Source organism: Phodopus roborovskii, unplaced genomic scaffold (genome assembly GCF_943737965.1).
Source record: "Phodopus roborovskii unplaced genomic scaffold, PHOROB, whole genome shotgun sequence".
Classification (NCBI taxonomy): Eukaryota; Metazoa; Chordata; class Mammalia; order Rodentia; family Cricetidae; genus Phodopus; species Phodopus roborovskii.
The window spans coordinates 14,532,025-14,543,294 of NW_026126480.1; the positions used below are offsets into that span (position 1 = coordinate 14,532,025).

Consider the following 11,270-nt stretch of genomic DNA (forward strand, 5'->3'; position numbering starts at 1 on the left):
ATACAGATCTTCTGAAAACCTGGGTCTCTTCACAGATGTTAGTGCTTTCTTCCCCCAGTTCACCTGTTCCATTTGGCATCTAATACAATAATAATAGTAAGCAGTTCTGCCTTTCCATTGAAGATGAAGGACAGAAATTAGGTTTTTAGTGTTCCTAAATGTAGGAGAGATTGGAAGCATTTCTGTTTTTGTCATTACAGGATGTGTGCCTTTCGCCAAGGCCATCTGCTTCCTTAAGTCACTATGCCATCCTTCAACCAGAGCACTGCCCACCCAATAGTCTTCTTCCTCACTGGCATTCCTGGTCTTGAGACCTCTCAAGTCTGGATTTCCATCCCTTTCTGCTGTCTATATGCCATCGCCATCTCTGGGAACAGCATGATCCTCTTTGTTATCATCACTGAGTCAAGCCTCCATGAACCCATGTACTATTTCCTGTCCATGCTGTCCTTCACAGACTTGGGTCTGTGCTTCTCCACGGTGGTAACTGTGTTGGGCATCTTCTGGTTCAATGTTCGAGAGATTAGCTTTGATGCCTGCATTGGCCAAATGTTCTTTATCCATGGCTTTACATTTATGGAGTCTTCGGTCCTCCTAGTGATGGCCTTTGACCGCTTTATTGCCATCTGTAACCCACTGAGGTATGCTATGATCTTAACCAATTCACGGATCATTGCAGTGGGCTTTGCAATTGTAATTAGGGGGACCACAGCTCTTGTTCCTTTACTCCTGCTCCTCAAGCGTCTGTCTTTTTGTCATAGTCATGTGCTCCATCATTCCTATTGCTTCCATCCTGATGTGATGAAGCTCTCATGCTCAGACACCAAGATCAATAGTGCCTTTGGTCTGGCCACTGTCATCTCTACTGCGGGCTTAGACTCTGTTCTGATCCTTCTCTCTTATGTTCTGATCATCCACTCTGTGCTATGCATTGCATCCAAGGTGGAGCGGAAAAAGGCATTTGGCACCTGTGTCTCCCATCTCAGTGCTGTTGCCATCTTCTACATCCCTATGATCAGCTTGTCATTGGTGCACAGGTTTGCAAAGCATGCTCCACCATTTGTGCACACTCTAGTTGCCAATGTTTATCTGTTAATCCCTCCTGTAATGAATCCCATAATCTATAGTGTGAAAACCAAACAAATTCGCAAGACCGTGCTTAAAGTATTCTTCATTAAGCCATCTTAGATAAGTTTTAGTGCCTTTGTTTTTATAGCAGCTTGATATGCCATGCTTTGTTGATGCCTGTGGAGGCTTTGCTCTAGTTTGAGGGAATACTGAGGAGGGATGTATTGAGGGAGCAAATGGGAAGTGGGGGTGAAGTGGAGGAGAATAGGGAGGGAAGGCCATGGTTGGAACATAAAATAAATAAAATAAAAACCAGAGTCTCCCCTAAAGTGATGTGTTTGATTATTCATTTGTGTGACTTACCCAGTAGCTTGAAATAGTCTGTTAATTAAGTCATTTTTCTTTATTTTGATAATCTTATAATTTCCTGCCTACAAAGTTTTAGACTGTGTGTTCCATACTGACAAAGACAACCAACATGTTTTATAATTATTATCCTAATATTACTGCTGTGCCTGCCCAATATGTTTAAATTAAGTTTGTGGTTATTGATACATTTATTTTAGTTTTCTAGATATATAACTATTAATGGTTCATATAATATATAATGTATATATGCTAAGAAATATGCACCTCCATAATTATATTATTTCATAATGCTGTAAACATGATTATTATTGCCAATCAAATATTCATGGTTGAATAAAATGAAATAGTGGAGTCAGTGAGAAAATACTGCTTAAAATGAGTACTTTTCTAGTTCTTTAAATAAGCCTTGAGATCTCTTTGTTAAGTGAATTAATATTTCAGTCTTACAAGGTATCATGATGTATTGTCTAAAACGTGTCATAGGTAAACGACTGATTTGATTGTCACACAATTGGGTCATACAAAGAAACTGAATTTGTATCAAAATTATATACCTTTTTCAAGTTAAACTGAATTTAAAAATAATATATAAGAGATGAAAATGCTAACCTAATTTTATCATCATGTACTGAGTACATATATGGAATTATCATCCCAAACCCCACAATATTATAATTAAAATTATTAATAAAAACTCAGTACTGTGATAAAACTCTCATTTTGACATATATTTCCTCACCTGGTTGTACATTCTTGACAAAGACTGTTTTGCTATCTGTATGACTACAGTACAAAACTTTGGAATATGTTAAATCCTTACAATGCTTTTTGAAAGAATTAGTAAAGATTATTTGGTTGTCTATGGGCCATTCTGAAATTTACAGAATGAGGAACTCAGAGTACTTATATTTCTTTATACCATACCTATATTTAAATCAGTACACTCAACATTCCATCATGGACTAAGGAAGGTAGCTTTTTTATCCCCTTTTGTATTTAAAATTGAAACAAGGTTGTTTTACATGTCAATCCCAGTTCCCTCACCCTCCTATCCACTCCTATCACTCCCACCAAACCCCATCCCATCCCCTTTTTGCTACCCATGGAGGGTAAGGCCTTCCATAAGGAGTCTTCAAAGTCTGTCATATCATATGTGGCAGGGCCCAGGCCCTCTTCCATGTGTCTAGGCTGAGAAAGTATCCCTCTATGTGAGATGGGCTCCGAAATTCCATTCGTTTGCTAGGGATATGTGCTTTTTAAGGAAGATTCTCAGATATGGAAAGAAAGAATTATAACACCAGTTTCTTCACTGAACTAAATGTGCTTGCAGTGAAGCTGAGGGGAAGGAAACCATGAAGTAGAACCATGGGGAGTCTCATCCTCTGGGGTCCACATCATCTCCATCATGGGTTTCTAATGAAGAGATTTCAGAAAACCCGAGACAGGTCTCTTGACATATACTCTGTATCCTTGAGCAGAAGAGCTCAGTTCTCCTGCCCTCTCCTCCACAAAGGCACCAAAGAACAACCTATGTGCTTGGATGTAAAGCTGTTGCATTGGGGAAAACAATATACTTTACCCCTGCTGTTTCTCCTCAGAATTAAAAGATTCTGTTAAGTTCAGGGAGGTCTTCTTGATTCTCAAGAAAACTTGGGAAAATCAGAAATTTGTAACATCTATTCTAAATGTAGTTGTGATTCATTACAATTGTTTGCTGCATAGAGGTTCTAGCACTCATACAATTCTGAGTTTTCTGGGTAGTTTTTGAACACTCAGAACTGCCATCTAAAGTCAGCTGCCACTCCTGCCCTATATGCACTTCTTCCATCATTGTTTTTATTGCCATTATCATACATCTCCTGTATTCTGTTTGCTTGCTATCACATTGATTCTTTACAAATTCTGTCATTTTAACCCCCACATACTATTGCTGACCTACCAAACTTCATAAAAGTGGAATGTTATGTACATTGAGAGAGCTCAGTCTAGTTGATGGCAGGGGTTTCATGGGACCTAGGATTGCCTAGAATTCTAACAATTTTGGTGAATCATTAGCCTGAGAGGAGACAACTCATGGTAGTTCAGAATAGAACCTTTAATGCTGTATTATAGTTTACATTGAATATCATCATGTTAATGTAAGTAATCATGTCAGCAAGTGGTTGAGTAGAGAGATGATTATATAGTAACAAAGCAGGGTCATCCACTCTCTCAAATGTGTACATACACACACACACACACACACACACACACAGAGAGAGAGAGAGAGAGAGAGAGAGAGAAGAGAGAGAGAGAGAGAGAGAGAGAGAGAGAGAGAGAGGGAGAGAGAGGGAGGGAGAGGGAGTAGTGCTTTGGAGTCTATGAATGAGTTCCATGAGTCATATTTAACATTTCTGGTACATGATATGAGGATATATCTCAGTTGGAAGCATGCACAAAACCCTGGTTTTGGCCCTCAAAACAGAATAAATGAAGTGTCAAGCCAAAATGGGATTAAATGAAACACCCTTGCAATTCCAGTACTTTAGAATTGGAGGCAGGAGGATCAGAAATTCAAGGTTATTCTTGGTTACACAGAGACTTTGAGGCCTGCCTGAAATCTCATTTTGTGTGAGGTATTGGGGGGGCGATTTAAGTATGTAAGAGATGTTTTTATGCAAGCATGTTAAGTGATGTTTTGTCCTCCAGTGCCCATGTAAAAAGCCAACACTCTGGAAGACAGATAGGGTGTTTGTTGAGGCTAGCTACTGCCAGCCTTGCCCCAGGCTCAGTAAGAAATCTTGTTTGAAGAAAATAAGTTGAAGGGTGATAGAGAATACATCTGAAGTCCTTCTCTGTTAAACGTATGTGCATGGATAGGCACATTTCCACTCATGTGAATATACTATCACACACACATACACACGCAGAAATACACACACATACACAGACATACACAGACAAACACAGACAGTCAGACACAGACATACAGACTCAGAGACACAACACATAGATATGCAGACACAGAGTCACATTTAGAAGACACACACATATAACACTCACTCACACACACACACACACACACACACACACACACACACACACACTGTATTTTTACAAGCTATGTAACCTGGATAACAATTTCTGAAGTATAGGAGAGTGGAAGTCCTGAAGTTCTTATAGTAACATCCTAGACTAAATTCAGAATCATTGGTCAGTTACTTTCATTTCCTGTAATGTAATGGAAGCTATTAATGAGTAATGATGAAAGCCTGGAGAGATAGCTCAAGGTTAAGAGGACATAAAACTGTTACTAAGAGGCCAATTTATTTTGCAGCATCTAATGTGAGGGGTCCACAACAGTCTTTAACTCCAAATGCAGGCAAATCCAATGGCTATGGCTTCAGTGGCACCAGCACTCGCATACACAGCTTCATCCCCTACACACTTACACATGTCACATAATTAAAAATAAGGTGCAACCTTTGAAAAGAACATGATGATTAACAAGCAAGTGTCCACCTATCACCACCTTATTTACAGAGGCCTATTTTCAGGTAACATGATCAAGCAACATAATAACCACAAGTCTGTCTGCATGAATCTAAAAAAACACACATTATTCCATAAATAGAAATTTATGTTGGAATTATAATAACTATGGATCAGATAGTCTAAATAGCCTAGTTTCATTCAGAAAAGAGAGCTGCATCATCTATTTGCATTACATCATTACATCAGTGCATCAGTGTGCAGGACCTTGCTACATTGTATGGTTGGTCTGGAAGGAAAATCTCAGGTTGAGTTTGTCAGGTGGTTTTTTTTTTTTTTTTTTTTTTTAGTTTTTGTTATTTTTGCAGAAACTGCTGCTTATCTGTTAAGTGAGATACTGAGTCTGACTTCATGCCAGAGTCAGTGAAGAATGCTAAAGAATCAAGAGTATACAGTTGTGTTTTGCAGAGCCCCCAGTGACATAAATTGGGAGAAATTCTGGAAACTGGGATGACAGGGCAAGGAAACTACTTTCAGTATTGTTTCTGTACTTCTTGAAAAACTTATCCAAGTGTTATATAAAGTGATGATCTGATCAAGGAACTAGAGAAACAGGATTCTCAATCTATGGTCACTATATGAAATATATATATATATATATGTATATATATGCATATATATATGCACACATATATGCACATAACAACAATTAATGAAAAAAGGAGGCCCTGAATTTGAAAGCGAGCCAGTAGGTGTATAGGGAAGAGTTTGGGGTAGTAAAGGGAAGATGGAATGCTGTAATTGTTATAATCTCCAAAAAAAAGTAATAAAAATGATTTGGAGAGTTGGTAGCTCAATAATTGTGGTATATAGAATTCTCAGAGGGCCCTAAAGTTTACTATTCATCCCAGATTATTAGTTCTTTATGAGAACAATCTCTTGATTCCCTTGGTATGAACAAGGCACACTGATGTAGTGGCTAACCACTCCAGAGTCAGGTACATTAGATTACAGTTGAGCCTTAAGTATGCAGACAAGGTCTTTGGTTGCTTTCCATCAAGTTAATCTAAACCAAGATTTTCCCTTACTTGTGTCCTAATCACAGTAGCTTCTGGAGGCAAGATGAAGCTGCAGAGTATTTCTTGTTTTAGATTTGAAGAGGTACAACATCATGTTGAGAGAGGATCACATGCATGAGCTTGAAGGTGGGATCCAGGATGCACGAGTCTCCTCCTCCCCTCACCAGGCAGCAAGAAACTGGAGACCTTAATTTTGTATTACAAAGATTTGATTTGTGCAGGTAACCTGAATAATCTCAGAAGAGGACTCCACCTCTAGGTGAAGATTGTCCGGGCTGAGATCTCAGGCTCTGCCTTGTGAGGTCCTGAGTTAAGAAATTCAGTTTGACCCTCTCTCCCACAGAATTGTAAGGAATGTGGCTTGTTTCACACCACTGAAGTCTTAGTATTTTCAGATGTAGCAAGACAGTCTCTGGCATGAAGTCAAACTCATTATCTCACTTTACAAATAAGCAGCAGTTATGGAATGGTTCTCTCTCTCTCTCTCTCTCTCTCTCTCTCTCTCTCTCTCTCTCTCTCTCCCCCTCATTCTTCCTCTCTCCCTCTATCTCTGTGATGCTGGTAGAGATGCTAGAGCTACTACATACCTACTAGGTATGTGCTCCATCCCTGAGCCACATCTCAGGCCCTCCTTACACTTCGACTGTGGTGAGGTAATGGCAAACTTTGTCTCTCACTTACTCCCCTTTGGTCATATTATATTTCTTATACCTTAAGAGTATTTAAAAACATCTAGAAGGCCTCTGTCTCTGAATTTTAATCTATCAGTTTCTGTACAAATATTTTTTATTTATCCTGAGAAGCATTTGATACTTCTTCTAAAACTTCTAAAACTTTTCTCACATAGAAATATTGTGTTTATAACAGCTTCCTATCCCTCTATGCATCCTTGTATTTTATTGGTTTCTATATATATATTTGCTTACAATCAAACCCCGTTTTTTCTGTCTTTGAGGATAGGTTGAGCATGTGATTTGCTTCTTTATTCTTATTTTGAATTACACTTTACATTCTTTCATATTTTCTGTTAAATTGAACCCTCAGCTGAAGTTGATTAGGAGGTAGACATCAGTACCCACTACAAAGAAGCCACAGACTTTGGTGAATTTAAAGATACACATGCAGATATGTGGGTTCCATTGTGATGTTTTCATATGTGTTTATCATTGTTCTTGGCTTGTATTTACTGGTTCACCTTTTATATCTCAGACAGCCTCGTTCTAGTGCTTTCTTTATATACATATACTTGCAAGGTGGTGGTGACACATAATCCCAGCACGCAGAGGCAGAGGCAGAGGCAGAGAGGCAGAGAGGCAGAGGCAGAGAGGCAGAGGCAGATCTCTGAGTTCAAGGCCAGCCTGATCTATAAAGTGAGTCTCAGGGCAGTCAGAACTACACAGAGAAACCCTTTGTGTAACACCCACACCCACACCCCACCCCCCACGTACAAATCAGAAAAACTAAAGAAAAATTATGTACGTATATTTTGCAAACATTTTAAATGTAAGAGAAAACATGATATTTGATTTTTTGGTCTTAGTTTTGAACACGATGATTTCCAATTACAAGCATTTTATTCAAAATAATAATATTAAATTCTCTGTAGCTGAATAAAACTCCTTTGTGGTACTGGAGAGATGGCTCAGCTGTTAGCTACATACACTGTTTTGCACAGATTGGATTTAGTTCTCAGCACTGATGTTGTGTGGCTCACTGACCTGTTATTCCAACTCTTGGGGAATCTGTCACTACAGGCTTTTGTGGTCACCTGTACTCATGTACTCAATCCCCTCTCTTTTCCTCTCCCTTCCCCCACACCTAAATAACTGAGTAGTTATCAAAAAACTCAATAATGTTTATATGCTGTAGGAGCAGGGCCATTGCTATGTGTCTGAAAACTTGCAGAAAGAATTAGAAAAGTATAATCATGGACTATAAGGAGCTTAAATGGGGATAAAACTCATGAGTAAACATTATTCCTGTCTGCTTCTCATTTGTCTGCCAGAAAGGGAAGTAGGTAAGTAGAGACACATAGGAAATAACATAAGAAAAAGAATTGCATAATTTTAAATTTTTATTTGTTATTTAGTTGCAAACAACTCCTATCAACAGATCTCTGCTGAGATTTCCACTGACATTGGCTAACCTTATTGTCACAGATCTCCAAAGATCAAGTATAACAGTGTCCTGTTAAAGATAATGAAACTTAGGTGTGGTTCAGTATAGTCATTTATTACATAGCTAATGCCAGAGCATTTGAACCCACTCACAGTTTACATGATTTAAAAGAGTTTGACTTGCAATGCAGCCAATGTCTACCTGCTGATCCCTCCTGTCATGGGCCCCATCATGGTGTGAAGACCAAGCAGATATGAAAGGCTATTCTGAAAGTTCTACATTCCAGGAGGCCAAAGAGCTAGATGGTTGTTTCACTGCTTTTCTACTCTGTCATTTGTAGGGAGCCGTCCCTACATTCTCCATTACAAGATGGCACTGGCATCCGGCTGACAGTTGGCATAAATAAGCCTGTGCGCGCGTGCAAGGGGATTTCTCCCGCGCCTCTCCCGTGGCGTCATTCGGCCTGATGAGCGAGCAACCAGTCAGGGAGTGACACGTCCTAAGCGAGGCTGAGTTTCTATATAAGGGTGGGGGTGTTTGCTCTCGGGGTCTTCGCTCTACAGTTGGTGTAAGCTTATGCTCTGCCTCTCAAGAAGCATTAAAGCTATTATCGCAGAAGGATCCTATCTGTGTGCCGCGTCGTTCTTGCTGGTGAGACGGTAGCGCGGGACAGTCATTTCATAAATGAAGGAAATGCAATTAAAGAAGGTTATAATGTGTAGTTGGACGCTTGTGTTGCAAGTGTCTGGAAAGGTATCTTCAGAATTAAACAAAAAGACAATGTGTAAGAAATAGTAATAGGAGCCACAGATTTTTAGAGCTATTACTGCTTCCTAAAATATTTTTCATGATGTTAAGGATATCAGATATTGTCAGTAACTTAGATAAGCAATAATTTAGCTTCATTTTGCAATATAGAATGTTTCTATTTAAGTGGAAGAAGAGGCATATCTACTAAGTGGCTTACATTTTCCCATTATGGAAAAGAATGCATCTTCCCTCTTCAAAGTTTATTGCCTCCCTATTTATAAATTATAGAACAACCTATGTGCCTAATCACAGCTTGGATAGTGATAATGTGCTGTGTATACACAATGAACTCACTTCTGATCATAAAGAACAAAGTATGGTTTGTAGAACCATGGATGCAACTGGGGTTCTTGATATTAAACAAATTAACCCATTCTGGGAAGGAAAAATATTGTGGTTTCTAGATTTTATAGAGATTTTTAAAATTGCGCATTATACATCACATAATGACAGAAGCAAAAGTGTCTAGCAGAATAAAGGGGACTAATAAGAAGTGGAGTAGTGAGAGAGGGCAGGATAGAAGAGCATGGTGGTGATGTTCTCAATGTGTGATTGTGTTAAAGCATACTCAGGTCATACAGAATCATGCATCATGAATATTTGAAGTTTTTATAGATAATATAACACAGATATATACAAGTAAGAATTATAATTTATGTTAACTAAATTACCAAATCACAGAGTGTATCTCCATGACCAATTGATACTCAGACATTCTCCTAGTTTCTGGAATTTCAGTATAAACCTGTAAAAAAAATAGCTCTGTCTCACTAAATTTTAATGTATGATTTCTTTTATAGTACTAGTGTTGTATTTACTATTTAAAAATTCTGTTTTCATGATTTTCCAAAGATTATTTACATATTAATTAATTTTCATGAGCCTTGATGGTGAAGTAGTAAGGAAGTCATTTCATTTTAGCACTTTGACCAGTTCTGTACCTCCCTGTTAATTATTGCCCAGTAAATGAAGAAGTTTCTCTGACCAAGGCTGAGAGAAGCCCAGGTCTGTGAGTACAAACATAAATATTTAGAAGGTAATTTGCCACCATGATTATTGAGCAAAATAATATCAGTTTCTACTCTTGAGCACATTAACTCTCTAGCTATGGGCTTTGACCAGGATTACAAGGTATGAAACTGCCTCCTGTGGATCATGCTTCAAATCCAATCAGAAAGTGGCTAGCTATTCCATGACACGGTGCCACAGGAGGCATGTCTTGCTTGGAAAGCTAAGGACCATTAATATCATACCTCATGAAAAGCCTGAATAGCACTGTGGAAACTAGCCAGGTGGGAGAAAGCTTCTGAGAAGACATAAAGAATGCTAAAGATATGGGATGGCAAAGAGGTCTATAAAATGGTAACTTAGGGGTATGTCATGAACCCATGAAACTGGTTGCCTAAATGAGAACTGAATGAGATCAAGGCAGACAAATTTGCTGTGTAGATAAGGTAAATGATCTCCAGGCCTTACTCCATGCCAAGGAACAATAGTTAGCTGCCAGGGGGAGGAGACAAGTTCTTTATTGAGATTTACAGCAACTGGCTGGTTTTCTGTGCTCCATTGGATGACATCTCACCCATGTACAAATGAGCAACACTACCAGGAGTTAGTGGGTTATCAAAAATACATGAAATATGGGATGGTGTGATGGAGGATATGGAGAAAGATGGGGGTATATGGTAGATACAGTCATATTTTATCATATACTTGCATAAAATTCTCAAAAATAAAATGAAAATGTTTATATAATAAATTAGTTTTATTTGGACAGTTAAAAGTATAATAAAATGAATGTAGAAGTATTACATTTTATTGATTATATTTGTTTTTAATGCTAAATTTGATGTCTTCATCAAGAAAAACAGTGGTGGGGACATCAGCCATTCTCTAGAGTGATAGAGATGACACTGGTAATAAACACATGTAAGTCACTGTATAAAAAGCTAATGAAAAATGACCTTGACAAAGGGATATGGAAGTTTCTTTCCCATGTATAATATTTGGAACAAAGAGGATTTGGGCTTGGCAGCAAGTTTTCTCTGGGCCAACACCAAGATCTCTCTTGAGAGGGCATTGCCCTACTCATTCTGATATTTGAAGCTCTGAGGTTGCTGCCTAGAGCCAAGGTGTTTCTATATTATACCTCATTCCTTAGGAGAATAGGTTAGTACTAAGAGTTCAGGTTCCAATTCCTGAAGAGGGTCTATTGGTTTGTTGTGTTTTGAGACAGCCTAATTATACAATAATGGATAATGGGCAAATGTAAAGATAGACATTAAATAATGTCATTGTGAAGAAACTATTACTGTGGTGGCACTGACAGCACATCAATCAGACACATGATTCTAG

General features: G+C 38.4%; 1 protein-coding gene across 1 annotated transcript; it reads left to right on the forward strand.

Moving 5' to 3' along the window:
• Positions 1-243: 243 nt before the first annotated feature.
• LOC127228037 (olfactory receptor 51F2) lies at positions 244-1,188 on the forward strand. Its single transcript, XM_051192476.1, has one exon. It carries the CDS (start codon positions 244-246, stop codon positions 1,186-1,188), a length of 945 nt encoding a protein of 314 aa, XP_051048433.1.
• The last annotated feature ends 10,082 nt before the right edge of the window (positions 1,189-11,270 follow it).